The sequence below is a fragment of the Camelus bactrianus genome, chromosome 35 (assembly GCF_048773025.1).
Source record: "Camelus bactrianus isolate YW-2024 breed Bactrian camel chromosome 35, ASM4877302v1, whole genome shotgun sequence".
Lineage (NCBI taxonomy): Eukaryota > Metazoa > Chordata > Mammalia > Artiodactyla > Camelidae > Camelus > Camelus bactrianus.
The window spans coordinates 15,171,731-15,187,638 of NC_133573.1; the positions used below are offsets into that span (position 1 = coordinate 15,171,731).

Here is a 15,908-nt window from a genome sequence, read left to right on the forward strand (position 1 = left end):
TAAGAATGAAATGGAATTATTAAAAAACTTCCTACAAAAACAAGAAGAAAAGCAAAAAACCCGCAAAAGCAAAAAACCCCAAAACTCCAGGCTCAGATAACTTCACTGGTGAATTTTACCATATATTTAAGGAAGAAATAATACCAATTCTGCACAAATTCTTCCAGAAAATAAAGCAGATGGATGAATACTTTCATTTCATTTTATGGAGCTAGCATCCCCCAACAACAAAATCAGAAGAAAAAAAATGTAAGAAAAGAAAACTACAGATCAGTATTTCTTATGAACACATACGCAAAAGTCACTAACAAAATTTTAGCAAGTTGAATCCCATAATATATAAAAAGGATAATCATCATGGCTAAGTGTGTTTCTTGCCCAGAATGCAATTTTACTTTAAAATTTGAAGACAAAAAATTAATCAAGTCACCAATTTAATGCGCAAAAAAGGGAAAACATTTAATTATCTTCAGAGACACAGAAAACACATTTAACAAAACTGAATACATATTTATGTCAGAAACTTAAGAAAACGAGGGGAAAAGGGGACATCCTCAACTGAATAAAGGCATCTATAAAACCCTCCGTGGCCAACATCAGACTTAATGGTAAAAAACTGAATGTTTTCTCCTTAAGATCAAGCCAGGGTCTAAGAACAAGGCAAGAATGTCTCCATTTGCCACTTCTATTCAGTCTTGCACTGGCAGCTGTAGTCTATGCAGTAAGAGAAGAAAAAGAAAGGAAAGGCGTAAGGACATAGTAAACAATGTAAATTTGCCCCCAAAGAGGACTGGCCTTTGTCCTCAGCTTCTGAGAAGTAACCTCTAAGCTCTCAAAATTTCATGCTCCACAGGAAAGAGTATCTTTGTTTTCCTGGGGTGGGTGGTGCAAAGCTTAGGTCACACTGGATATTCTAACAATATAAGTAGGGTGGGAGTTGCTCACACAGAAAGACCAACAGTGTGATTCAGGATGGGATGTTTGGTCACATCATCTCAGTCAGCCTGGAGACTAAGCTCGATTAAGTGGTCATTCAGTCAATCAGGCCTTATGGAGCCTACCCCTCCTCAAAAAAAAAAAAAAAAAAAAAAAAAATTAAACAAGGAGGCTTGAGTGAGTTTCTTTGGGAACAGCAAACTATTACACATCAATATCAAGAAAGTAACCTATCCTGAACCTACAAAAGAAAACAATGAAAGACCTGTGTTTGATACTTTCCCAGACTCCAATTTATGCATTTCTGCCCTGACTGATTTTAATCTGTATCTTCTTCCTGTAATAAATTGTACCCATGAGTATAATAGCTTTCAGAGTTTGATGCATCTTTCTATATGAATTATTGAACCTGAGGGTGGATTTGGGAACTGCCCCAATCTGTAGTTGGTGTCAGAAGCAAGGGTGATCTCTTGTAGGGACTGTTTCCTCTAATTTCATAGTTGGTTAAACTTTTGAACATACAGATTAGAAAGGAATAAACACAACTGTCTTTACTCACAGATAACATGATCATTTGTTAGAAAATTCTGCTACTAAATTTGGAAGTGAGTTTACCAAGTTCTCAGGATACACTACTGCATGTCAAGATTTGTGGTGTATATATATATATACACATGTAGCTCGGTGGAATAGAGTTAAGAGGTACAGAAATAGACCCTCACAGGCTGACAATTGATTTTTCAACAAAGGTGCTAAGTAATTCAATGTGGAAAGGATCGTTTTTTGAACAAAGGCACAGCAACTAGATATTCATATGCAAAAAGTTAGCATTGTCCCTTACCTTATACCAAATACAGAAATTAACTTAAAACTAACTATAGATCAAAATATAAAACTGTAAAACTTGTAGAAGAAAATACAGAAGAAAATCTTGTGGCTCTGGATCAAGTGAAGATATTTTTTAGACAGGACATGAAGACCACAAACCATAGAATATTTAAAAGTTGGATTTCATCAAAATTAAAACCTTTGGCTCTTTGAACATTACTTGTTTAAAAAAAAAAAAAAAGGCCAACCATAAACTGGGAGAAAATATTTGCAGAACACTTATCTAATAAATGATTTTCTATCCAGAATATGTAAGGAACTTTTACACCTTGATAATAATAGGACAGACAACTCAATAATAAGTGGGCAAAATTTTTAAGACATACTTTATCAAAAAAGGGATACTGCTGGCAAATAAGCAGTGAAGAGATGTTCAATATCACTAGTCATGAGAAAATGCTAATTAAAAGCTCAGTGAGATGCTTCTCACTGACACACTTACCAGAATACCTAAAAACAAACAAACAAATTTCAAGCACATGCTGGCAAGCATGCAACACAGCTGAGAGTCTCATGCTTTGCTGGTGGGAATGCAAAATAGAAATGGTACAGCCACTTGGAAAAACAGTGCAGCAGTTTCTTATAAAGCTGAACATGCACTGGCCATACAACTCAGTAACTCCATTTGTGAAAACCAGTGTCCTAACAAAGATCTGTATGTGAATGCCTATAACAGACTTATTATTAATGGCCCCAAAGGGAAAACAACCCAAGTTCACCAAGTCATGAGTGGATTAACAATTCATGGGGTACCCATACGGCAGAATACCTCTTAGCAAATAAAAAAAAAAATCCAGATACATGTAAGAACCTGGATTTTTCAAATGCATTATGCTAAGTGAAAGAAGCCAGACTCAAAAGGTTACATTCTGTTTGAGTATATTTATGATTTTCTGGAAATAGAGTGACAGAAAAGAGATCAAGGTTGCCAGAGCCTGGGAGAGGGGGAAGGATGGATGAAAAGGCACATGAAGAAACTATTTGGGATGAAGGAACTGTTTTATATTGAATGTTCTTGTGGTGTCATAACTCTTCAAGCTGGACACCTAAAAAAGGGTGAGTTTTACTTTATATAATTTATACTTCAATAAACATGACTTTAAAAAAAAAAACCTAAACCCCATAGACTATGAGGAGATTTTTGCAATATGTGTAACTGATAAAGGATTAGTGTCTGAACTCTAGAATATGAAAGAATTCTTATGAACTAACAAGAAAAAGCCATCTTAGTAGAAATATATACCAAAGAATGAGCAGAAATTTCCCTGAATAGGAAGAATTTTAAAAAATTTAAAAAGACATAAAAAAGCTGCTTAATTGCATTTAGGAATCAAGGAACAGCCAATTAAACTTTCAGATGCTATCTCTTATCCAGCAGATTGGCTCAAAATTAAAAACTAGACCATTTTGAAAGTTTGTTAATAATGTGGAACAATGGAGACTTTCATCCAATTCTTGTGGGGCTGGAATTTGGTATAAGTATTTTGAAAAAGTTTGGTAATATTTAGTGAAGTTAAATAATGTATATGCTTTCATCCTAAAATCCCACCTTGAAGTGTATACCCTTCAGGCATTCTGCCACATGTGTACCAGGAGATATGTATAAGAAAGTTTATAAAAAATAATTTTCATCAAGAGTGGAATGGATAAGACTTATATAGATAAAACATACAGATGGCCAACAGGCACATAAAAGATACTCAATGTCACTAACTACCAGAGAAATGCAAAACTTCAATGAGGTATCACTTCACATTGGTTAGAATGGCCATCATTAAAAAGTCCACAAATGATAGAGAGGGTGTGGAGAAAGAGGGTCCCCTCCTACACTGTTGGTGGGAATATAAATTGGTGCACCCACTGTGGAGAACAGTATGGAGGTTCCTTAAAAAACTAAAAATAGAGTTAACATACGATCCAGCAATCTTACTCCTGGGCATATATCTGGAGGAATCTCCAGTTCAAAAAGATACATGCACCCCAGTGTTCACAGCAGCACTATTTACAATAACCAAGACATGGAAGCAGCCTAAATGTCTGTCAACAGATGACTAGATAAAGAAGATATGGGGGGTTTGTGTGTGTGTATATATATGGAATATTGGAATATATAATATGGAATATTACTCAGCCATAAAAAAGGAAATAATGCCATTTGTAGCAAAAAGAATGGACCTAGAGATTATCACATTAAGTGACGTTAATCAGAGAAAGACAAATACCATATGATAACACTTATATGTGGAATTTAAAGAAATGACACAAATGAACATATTTACAAAACAGGGTAAGACTCATAGACATAGAAGACAAACTTATGGTTACCAAAGGGAAGGAGTGGGGAGGGATAAATTAGGAGTTTGTGATTAACATACACATACTCCTGTATATTAAATAGATAAACAATAAGGTCCTACTGTATAGAATAGGGAACTATATTCAATAGCTTGTGACAACCTGTAATAAGAGAGAATATGGAAAAGAATACATATATATGTATAACTGAATTACTATGCTGTACACCAGAAACTAATACAACATTGTAAATCAACTATACTTCAAAAAAAAAACCAGAGTAGAATTGATAAATAAGTTATGGTATAGCTTTGCAATGTTATATTCTTCTGCAGTTAAAATGAATGAACTATAGGCACATGCATAAAGTGAATGAAAGTCAAAAATACTCATTTAAATTAAAAAAAATCACAGACGCATACACACAATTTGTGTAGATGAGGCTGTGTCTCATAGGCTGAATTGCATGATCATTTTATAGCTATGCACCTGGAGACAAGTTCCCTCTTTACATTCTAGCTCCCCACTTCCTAGCTGTGTAGCCTTCAACTCCTTGTACCCAAATTCCCTCACGTGTACAGCAAGGATGCTAGTATACATTAAGATGTGCTAACATGCTGGGGTGGCACATGAAAGTATCAATAAATGTTAAGTATTATTATTATTCCTTAACCAACTAGGTGGAATCTCAGTGGTGCCAGGATGGCAGGCAGGACCTCCCCACTCCCCTACCTCACACTGCCATTTTGAGCCCAGCAGGGCAGCGGGAAGAGAACACATAATGACAAGGGCTCCAAGTGCAGAAATCTACAGTTGCCATTATGGAATAGTGTGAACCACTCAAGACCTATGGAAAAGAAAAGGGAACTGGGATTTCTGGACTATTCAGCCTAGATGACATTTGTAGCCAAGTCCTTGATTGTTCTGATGAAATGAGAATTATAATAAAATCAGTAAGTCCACACTTGTTGCAAAGTAAGAAGTACATGCAGTTCATTTCTGATTTATTTCCCCGCTCCAGGCACTGATTTCCCAGATGGTGTTTATTCCAGCCTTTTACTTGACCACTTTCTTCCTGTCTCTCCATTGATTGCTTATTGGCAACTTCTTCAAAGAACAAGACAGAAGGAAAAAAGACACAAAGTGTAGATGCCATCAACCTTCATATCTAAGAGTTAGCCATTTCTTCAACTCCAGATGTGGTATGGTGAGGCTGAATTTTCATTATGCCAAAATAATTACTGGGGAATTGAGACTTCAAGGCAATCACGTGGTTGGCTGTTTTATTGGGCTCTTATAGTTTGACTACTGAACTATCAGTTTGGGGAATCACGTGATCTCTTGTCCTGATGGCCTTACAGTTATATATCATACAGGGCTTACTCTATTTTACAATGGAAAGCTAATTGTGGGTTAAAAAGAATGAAAATGTATAACCAAAGGGAGTAGTGATCTCTAATGTAGTAGGAAAATTTCATATAGTTTTTATTAGTATTTTATCATAACTTGTATACAGAAAGCTAATATTATAGTGTAGCTACTACAATGCCTTGTTTAGTACTTACCCTCTTATTTCTACTTGAGCTACAGCGGTGATGTTGATCTGCAGACTCACAAAATTGCTGTCTGGGTTGTCCTTGTTGGAACTAAAACAGTAACACATAATTTAAACATATTTTATCAGACATGTTATTATGATAGTTGATCATATAAAACCTTCTATATATATCACAGGAGCAACATGCATTACGAGCATGATCATTCAGAAAACAAAGGCATATCCAGCCTACAAAATCATAACAATTATGCATGGAAATGCTAAGATCCTCTATGATCAAAAGTAATGTAATAACTTTCCATGAGGAGACACCTTATCTGAAAACATAACATTTCTAGAGAAGCCAGCATTTCTTTGTTTCAAGGGCTAAGCCCAAAAGGCAGTGAACTGAGTTCATATTCCAGCTTCTACCTGGGACACATTCCTTAACTTCTCTGTGCATCATACTTAGTGTCCATCAAATGGGAAAGGACAGCACAGTCGACTCCTGATTTCCCATGCTAATAGAAGGAAAATGGGCATGAATGATCCAAGAGCAGCACCTAACGGAAAAAGCATTCGACTCTGGAATGCATCATACCATACATTGTTTTGGCAGCAAATTTATCTTCCTTCCTTATGGTTTATTTCTTAAGTAATATTAAAAGAAGTGCACTGCACACCCTCTGGTTGACTAGGGTGAGGGGTGAAGAGTGGATGAGAAGCCTGGCCAATGACGAGAGGAAGCAAGACTCTGGGAAGTTGGGCACTTCATTCAAAGGCAATTAGGAGATGGCAGAGATGCCCGTCAAGTATATCGAGTCTCAAAATGGAAGATGCATGTTTAACAGCATTTCTTTGAACAGTAGCAAAATTATTTTTAAGTTTGCTGTTTCTTTCTTTCAAGAAAATATAAGATATGAAATTTAACTTTTAAAAAGTGCACGTATTAAGCAACCAGTGCTGTAAGGAAAATGAAATGTGGTCTCTCTCACAAGATGTTGGACCAGTAGCCGGGCTTTGGATACAGCTGCCATTTGCATATTTTTGTCTTACTGGGCTGTCATTGAAGTCACCCTACTATTCCAAAGAATCCTGCAGCTTTTAGCAAACTGAGACATGACACCACTGCTAGCAGTTCATGTTTATATTCAGGTCTCATTAAGAAGAGAAAGCCTCCTCTTTTTCATCATTGAATCATGCAGATGCCATGGACAGGCTCTCACCCTGTGATGATCATAATGGGGTATGTATGTTCTGACTAGCTTTTGAAGCTTTCCAAATGTGGGAGCTAGAAAAGATATGATAAAAGTCTGCTTTCAAAAGAGGAAGAGACAAAATTGCTCCCACAATGCTTTTGAAAAGTTCTGTTTGATTGTATATACTGATAAGGCAACTTAAGTGGCAAACACACATAAAAGATATAAACAGGCAAATGTCAGGCTCATTTCCTGTAAAGGGGTATCACCGCTAAGCTTGTGATGAGCCTAGAGGGACTTGTTCACCAAAGTTTGAACTCCAGTTTCCAGGCCACTTTATTATTATCACATCTGGGGAGTATCAGTCAACTAAAAAGGTTTGTTTTTTTTAAAGGAAGGATTCTGACTTACTAACCACTAAGAAGTCATTAAGAAATTCCACTTGTGGCAGACTCTATGGTTCCAAGTGCATTACAAAGAACTCTAGCTTAAAATCTCATTGTTCAACATTTACCCAGACCTTGTTCTAATTTCTAGGTCACTGCTGCTTTGCAATAGAAATTAGAATTATGGGGAAAAATTCATTTAAGTTAGCCCATCATTCTATTGCATTTGCTTCCAAGTGGTTTCAATAATACAGTTTTCATTACAACACTCTGAAAATATAAATAGACGTCGAGCAGACATCATCTTGGGACAGGAGTCTAATAGGCTTACAGAGGTTGTTTTGAAAAGTAGCAAAAGCAGTGCAGAATCAGAGGCTGCACCTGGATGGCGACCTAAAACCATCCTCTGTCACACAGGCTTGCCTTGACAGGTGGGACTGCAAGCCGTGGTATCAGCAAAATCTCCTGGTAAGGAAGGCACCAGGCTGGATATAGACGTAAGCATAGATCCTTCTACCGATCCCGCCTTTCCTGGAAGGAAGCCTCCCTCACTAACACCACTGCTGCATTCAAACAAGCAATTCATCACCACCCTGGGTGCTGAGCTCTCTAGACACAGGGAATGATGAATTTCCCCTCCACAGCTGTAGCCTATGTGGTGTATCAAGGATAAACATGTTTTTTACTTATTCTCATGCTAGTTTCTTTTCCTTTGTTGTCTCCAATGTTTTTTATTTTCTAATACTCCCTCTATGCTTTCTGCAGTCTCTGGAGTGTCAGCAGAACAATACAATGTTGCCTCCACCATTACTGAGGAAGCAACTTCAAGGATGGTCTAAAGATCTGTTTGTGCATGGGAACTGCGAACCAAGACTCGCTCTAAACAGGAAGATATTTACATGTCACACAGAGCCAGGGCCCAGAGAGACCAGTTAATGCAAACATTTGGTGACATAAAATATTTTAAGCTTATTAATTTACAAAACCCTTTTCTCTTTTGGGTTCCGTTTGTGGGAAAGGGCGTTAAATGTGGGTATTGGTGGTCAACGTGGTCAGAAGCTTGAATTCAGATTCAGACCATTTGGTTTATTTTTGGTTTAGACACATTTTAACTGAATACAAACCATCCATTAAACAGTTATTTACGTCTTTGGAGTCAGCCAGCAGAGCATGCAGATAAATGTCCACCTCTCAAATACCTTAGTATTTGAATCTTAAAAGTATTCTCAAACTCTTTTATCTCTATAATGCATGTTTTTGGAATTGATGCTTTAGTATGCTGCTGTTGCCTCTCTAGTTTTTTCTGCTTTTCTGCATTTTTTAATTTTTCAGGATAATGTTAAAATAGTCATGAGTTTCTGTAAGTGTATAGAATATAATCAGGGACCATTCTTTTAGATGAAGGAGGATATTCAAAATGGACCATTTCTGTCTTCCAACAAATTCATCACTTCATTGCTGAATTCATTATTTGACTGATGATCTATAGACGGACTTGGGGAAAGCATTTACAACATGATAGACAGTATCCTTTGTTCCTTGATCATACTACTAGTTACATCCATTCTATTATCCAAAACTGCAGTCAGGAGTAGGAAGCAAACATCAGGAATTTGTTTTGCATCTTTGTACCAGACTATCTAGCTAAAGGCCTCATCTTTATGAGAGAGGCATCTTTTTCTGAAGTGCTAACAAAGCTTCACGCTATTGCAGGATCAATGTCACAGATAATAATGGTGAGAAACAGACACTCTAGACTACCATCTGGAGTGTAGATGGTAAGGAAGGCACCAGGCTGGATATAGACGTAAGCATAGATCCTTCTACCGATCCCGCCTTTCCTGGAAGGAAGCCTCCCTCACTAACACCACTGCTGGTGTGTTACTTTTTCCTTTTTCTTTTTTTCCCCTAAAACTTAGTCGTATAAACAGGAGAGTCTCCACATGAAAATAAATAGGACTACCTGAACCTTCTGCAAAATATGTATATATGTAAATACAAAGAAGTGATCTAATAAGCTTTTGGTTAAATGAAGGGATATCGAATAATTCATCTCATCTCTATCCCATCATTAATTTGGGTAAAATTTTTAAAATCTCAAGATTCAGCAGAAAATATTTAAGTTAAATTCAAAAAGGACCTAATTAAGGTCAGAAAAGGGCACCAAAGGGAAGTTAGAAATCTGCCACAAAGCTTCCTTCCTAGAAATCTATCACAAAGCTTAGAGGATGTGGTTTGTGACACAGATTACAGATTTTAAACATCTGCTACATTCACCTAGAGATTAGTTACCTTGCACATCAGTATTTGAGAACCAAATTGTAGGTACTGACTTCAGAGTCATTTTTATATTAAAATAAGGGTTGAACACACTAAGCATGTGTCTACATCAGTGTTTTTCAAACTTTGAAAATTGCAGGCACACACAATATATATATCCCACACAATGTCTTACTGCACGCATTTACATTTGTCTGAAAGGAAGTTTTCATGAACTCTGATATAGTCCATTCAGTTTCCTTTGCTTTTAATACGAGTCTGGAGCCATCACACTGATTCCATTATTGGCCAATGGGTTGAAGTTCACAGTTGGGAATCCCTGGCCCTCATGACACATTGATCTCTCCAGGTCTTTCAACTCATGAAATATTACTTTCGGCCATGAAGGAGCAAACGGAATAGACAGAGATGAGGTAAAGTCATACTTGAATCTCAGAGCAGGATCAGCCTTAGAAAGAGGAGCAGCTCCCTACAGGGTTTGGCTTATAGTTCTCAGAGAAGGCTCTGCCATCTGAACATCTGATCTCATCTGCGTCCTGTCTTGGCACTCACCACGAAACCATCAGGGACTCATTCATTTTTGAAAAGTTAAGATTTCCAGATCACAAGTGCAAAATCTATACTTTTTTTTTTTTTTTTTTTGCAGAAACTTTGTTCTCAGGAATTAGTTGACTCCCAGCTAAGAGGATGGCTGGCAGGGGTATGGTAAGGGTGCTGGTAGGGGTGGGAAAAGGCATGTGCATCACAAAGAGGAAAAATGGAAGGTACCCAGGACAAAATTTTACTATCAACAGCTTGGTCTGCAGAATGGATCTCTTTGAAAAGTGGAAAAAAATGGGGAAAAATAAAACTGAAATAAATGAGAAACAAAGGAAAAAATGGTGAGTGAACATCTGGGTTCTAATTTCAGAACTTTTAAGGTGAAGAAGCTGGACGAGGGACATTCATTTCACCATGGATCCCTTTAATATTGAACAATGATGATATTTTAGGCACATAAAGTTCTAACCTTCTGATTTGGAGATCGAAGCTAATGCTCATGTTTGTTTTCTCAAGGCGTGGAACTGCAAATCGGAGGCCCAGAGAAGACTAAAAAAAAAAAATCACAAGACACTAAGTTTATTACATGAGAGGGACCTTATTATATACAGCATAAAAACCATTTTAAATTATCCTTACAAATCCCCACCCTAGATCCATGTCCCTTTCTCTGCTTCTGCCCTAGGGTAGTTGAGACCTCAGGCAATTCGAGTTCCTACACATTGTGGTTCCTGATCTTTGTTTAGTCTCATAGCAACTCTTTTCCTGCCCTCTTTTTTATGCACTAAATGAAAAACAACCTAAATATACTAGAGGAGATTGATTTAGAAAACTATGATGCTTCCAGTTGATGGATATTTATGTCGTCACTGGGGTTACATCTGTGAAGCCTATGCAATGTGGAAAGTGTTTCCAATGTAACAGTGATCAATAAAGAGAAAAGCTTACAAAGTTGGATGTGCCCTGTGTTTCAGCTATAGTTTTAAAAGGCTGTCAATGGAAAACTTAATGTATAGGAGTGAGAATGTCTTGTTAGAAAATATACCAGGATAATTTGCTACAGTTACGTTAAAGTTGTGAGTGTATGGATTATTTTTCTACCTTCCTTTCTTTCCAAAGTTTTAAAGTAGTTCTTATTCATTTTATAGTTTGAAAACAGATTTCTCCAGAAAACCTGGAGAAAAATGAATCCAATGATAATATAAATAAGGAAGTAAAAATAATAGCTAAAGCATATAATTCTATTACTTACTCTCCCATGCAAGGCACGAAGCCTGACGTGCAATGTCTCACGTAATCACAGCAGCCACACTACGAGGGAGACACTGTGATTGCCGACACTGTATGGTCCAGCAGCAATCTGAGGATTAGGGAGATTAAGAGTCTTGCTCCAGGTGCAGCACAAATAAACTCTAGAGTTGGAATTGAAATCCCTACAAGCCAATTCCAGAACCTGAGGCTCACAGCCACACATTATGAGAATCAAACTAGTAATAAAATCTCACGTTATTGCAAAGCAGCAATCATAGGAATTAATTCTAAATCATCATTTTTATCATAAATCATCATCATTTCACTAGCCCTTACCAAATGAGCTACAAGTCAGCTGCTGCTCTGATGGCTTTATACTTACTGCATTGCTCCAAACATTCTTACAAATAGATATTCTCCCATTTCAATGTGATTTGCCCAAGGTATCACTGCTGATAAGTGGTGAAACTGTGATTTAAATCCAGGTGTGCCTAATTATTAAGCCTGTGCATCCTTATGCCCCAGCCAGGGTGGATTCCTTTATAATTCTAAACGTACAGTTTTCTGTCAGACCCCTGGGGCTTTGCACATGGTCTTCTCTCTTCTTCAGAAACATTTTAAGCCTTTTCTTGCTTTTGCTACTTAGCTAACTCCTACTCATGCTTCAGAGCTCAGGACAAGTGATCCTCCTGTTACACATCTTCTGATCCCACAAGCCACGTCAGGCAGAAATGTTCTCTTTATTCCCTATCTCCTCCTACTCTCTCATGACTCAACCTATGACACTGCCAAATTTTAAGTTTCTTATGGAATGAGGGTTGTATATTTCCACCTTGATATTATCAGAGTCTATTACCAGGCCTATAGAAGGGGTGCAACTAAAAGTGGCTGAAAGAATGGTGAAAAAGAGTGCACCCTTGTTTGCACACTTCCAGTGATGGGAGCTTACTATTCTGTGATAAGGCCTGCCTAATGTTGGTCTTTCATTTCACAGCAGGAGATGAAGATACAATGAACGTGTGACAGTTTCACGCTGGCGAGAGACACATATTTTCTTAACTAGAACCAAATGCCAGATCTCTGGACATTGATTCTAAGAAGCCTTTGTTGACCCACTGTTCTTTCATTATCTTACTTGAGAGACTTCGTGAGTTTTTATGAATCTTATGGGCAAGTAAATATTTTATATTACTAAAGCTGTTATATGAAAATGACATTACTACTTACAAATTGGAAGTAAAATTTCTGAATACAACCTTGAATGTTTTGTTAAAATAGTCACTTGAAAACATTTTTCTTAAAATACTGAGACTAAAATAATTATTCCTGGCAATTTATGATGCTTTTTAATATTTAGGACTGCATTTACATTTGGAATTTTACTACAACCCACTGAGAGTATTCTTTTAAAAGTACAAAATGAAGACATAAATAAATCAAAGTGCTTTATAACAAAACAGAATGCAATAAAATTTGATGTCTTTAAGGGCATTTAAGGGTGAGATAAGAAAGCTATTAGGTTTCTTCTAGTATAGACCTCAGAGATAAACGAATACAAACAATTTACTTCCTTGACTTCTAAAGATTATTTGCTGGTAAAATGGATTGACATCTTCTAACAAAACGTACTTGTGGCTAAGACCACACTGCCATTTTCACCCCCCGCTTTGAATGACACTGGGGCCCAGTTTTCCTTCCAAGATTATCCTTAAGTTTCTTAATGATCTTAGATGCTCTCTGGTCTGGATTTATCACTTTTAATACTGAAAAAGAAGTGGATGCCCGGTCACCTATAGATGTTAACACCATTACCACCATGTCAGTTCACTTGTCTCTGGCCCTAGGGAGACTTCCTATCAAATTGGGTTGCTGGATTTTTCTTTAAAACTAGCCAAAGGATTTATTGGTTTCTAGATAAAAGGATTCTGATGAAAAATGTTCTAATGTCTCCACTTAGGCATTCCATTCACTCTTTCATGCCTTCATGGAAAAAAAGCCCTCGTCTGTTTCATTAGGTTTTATCCAGTTTTGCTGACCTGGTAGGATGTGGGCTTTTTGTTGAGGCTTGGTTCAAATCCTGGTTCTATTCTTCATTGTGTGTGACTTTGGGTAATACATTTGATTTCTCTGAGTCTCAGTTTCCTCATTCATAACATAGGAGAAATACTTGACTCACAGGATTGTTGGTTATTGTGAAAATAAGGTAAAACACACAAAAGCATCCAACGATGGGTTTATAACACACAGGGCAATCAACAGACGTTAGCTAACACTGGGCTAGAAGGTTTACTTATGCAGGAGTTCTCAGCACCTTTAAAATGCAAATATGCACCAGAAAACTTCCAGAGGAGGATATAATTCTCAGCAGTGACTACAGAACTCCCTTTTAAAGGCTCATCTCAAAGGATTAGCACATTGATAACCAAGTCTGGGTAACAGTCATGTTTCCTCAGGGGCACCCAATCCACAGTGGGCAATCAACATGTTAAAACTTTTTGGAAGACACTGTGGGAAGCTGTTCTAATAGAAATCTATACACATATATTTTCATAAATGTTTTTTCAAACAGGCCATTTCATTGATAATCATAAACATTTAATGTAAAACAGAGGAATATGTATATTTAATTTATAAAATTTAATTATGTAGTATTTGCTGATTTCAGAATCTTTTTCTGATTTATGACTTTATAAAATAATGATTTCCACTGTGATAATACTAGAAGAAGTCACTATGTGTATACTTAAACTGCAGTTGCATAAAATGAATTTATTGCCCACAAGGAAGCCAGAATGGGAAGTTCCTAAGTCTGGAAACAAAGACAGAAAAAGAGGAAGACTCCTCGTTCTTTCATAAGCATATTTCAGACCATTATCAACCCTTTTTTCTTGCTACAAACAATTTTCTGCACTCTTCTTTACCAAATAAGATGTGTGGAGGATACAGACCTGGTAAAACTGATTTAAAATCTGAATTATGATAATATTTTAACATGAAAATATTGTGAATGATAGTCATATGGGAGGTATATCTCATATAAAAGTTGAATAATCTTTGCTAAAATTCTTAATTGTGTTATTTCTTAAATCCTTTATATTGTAGTTCTTCTTGAATTCAAAGAGAAAAAAATTGTAGTGAAATTCAAAAGAAAATATATTCAAGAAAAAAATCTGTAGTAAAAATAAAAATAGCTTTTAGAGATTCGTTGAGATTAAAAGACATGTGAGGGTAATGCCAAGAGAGAAGGCTTGTGAAAGTATTCATCATTTTGTGTTTTCAACCTCAAATTATCCACTCAGTGTGGGTTATGATGCAAAAATCTCACTACCCTGGTAATTTCCTGCTTAATTGGTTTTAGCTGCTAGGTGCTAAGTTGCTGAGCGCTAACTGGGGGGCTTTCCACCAGTTCACTTTAAAATTCAATTAGACAGAAATCAGTTAAGGGCTTCTGGTTTTCTCTTACATTTGTTCCAGCCACCATAGGGTTCCCAAGGTCACACACCACCATTCGGGTTACATTCTCCATCTTGTATTCACAGCTCAGCGGTCGTGATCCCTGCAACAGGAAAGAACACAAACGTGGAGTTCAGGGGGCAGAATAAATAGCATCCTGTCACAAAGGCAACGCTGCGGGCCGAGAACCTTCTCTTGATTTCTAGCACCTGTGTGAGTGACTGTGCCCGTGACTTAATTTGTGACCATTAACTCAGAAGAGAAACTTGTGAGAGAAGACCAAAGTTTAATTTTTAAGAAGAAATGTGTTGGATTGGTAAACACATTCATTATGTTTCATTGAGGAAGAAAATGCTTAGTATAGTACTTCCATAAATATTTTTGAAATTATTTGCACTATTGTTCTTGTTAAATTTGGGCCATGAAGATCATGGATGATTAAACATGGACTAAAATTAATTCTTGCAAAAATGAAATGACAGCAAGATGTATGGATTATCATCTGACCCAACGACCATTTGCAAGAGAATTGGTTTGAACACAGATTTCTCCACACCATGATTCCATTTTGAGATTACACACCCAATCTTAACTTCAGTCCTCTAAATACTTAAGATGGGGAGAGAACACTTGTACATTTAACCATTGCTTTTCATCTCCCTTCTTCCCCCATATCCTATTCTGATTAAAATGATAAAAACTCAAATTTGAAGAGGTGCTGAGAACTATGTGCTAGAGAAGGTCTCAAGGTTATGTTCAACAAGAAAGGAAAGTAAAGGAGGTTTATCTTTGGACTCTTGTCCTCTGCTCACAGCTTCCTCCTGTGTCTTCTGGCTACCCTCAGCTGCCTAGAAATCCACACCTGGCTCTCCATCCTGAGCCCTGTCCCATATTTCAAAACCTGATGTTCCTATGGCCCTGCTCTTGCCTTTGGTGATAGCTACATATGTTCCTCCATTATTTCACTCTAACTTGTTAAGTGCTACTGATATATTACCTGTCAGCCTCATTCGCAAAGATAAGCTTGTGATGATGGAAAGACTTTCACAAAGGACCCCACGAGAGATCCATGGAAGAGGGTTCCAAATACGAGGACCATTTATCCATCTGTCAGTGCTAATGAAATTTCATTTAAGGCAGTAC

General features: G+C 37.0%; 1 protein-coding gene across 1 annotated transcript in view; it reads right to left on the reverse strand.

Moving 5' to 3' along the window:
• The window catches only part of ITGA8 (integrin subunit alpha 8), a 172,365-nt gene that overhangs the window by 41,178 nt on the left and 115,279 nt on the right, over positions 1–15,908 (reverse strand). The window contains exons 21-23 of the mRNA XM_074358333.1: positions 14,776–14,868; positions 10,531–10,610; positions 5,685–5,765 (exon numbers count right to left, since the gene is read on the reverse strand). Coding sequence (XP_074214434.1) covers positions 5,685–5,765; positions 10,531–10,610; positions 14,776–14,868 — 254 coding nt within the window. The remainder of the gene's footprint in view (positions 1–5,684; positions 5,766–10,530; positions 10,611–14,775; positions 14,869–15,908) is intronic.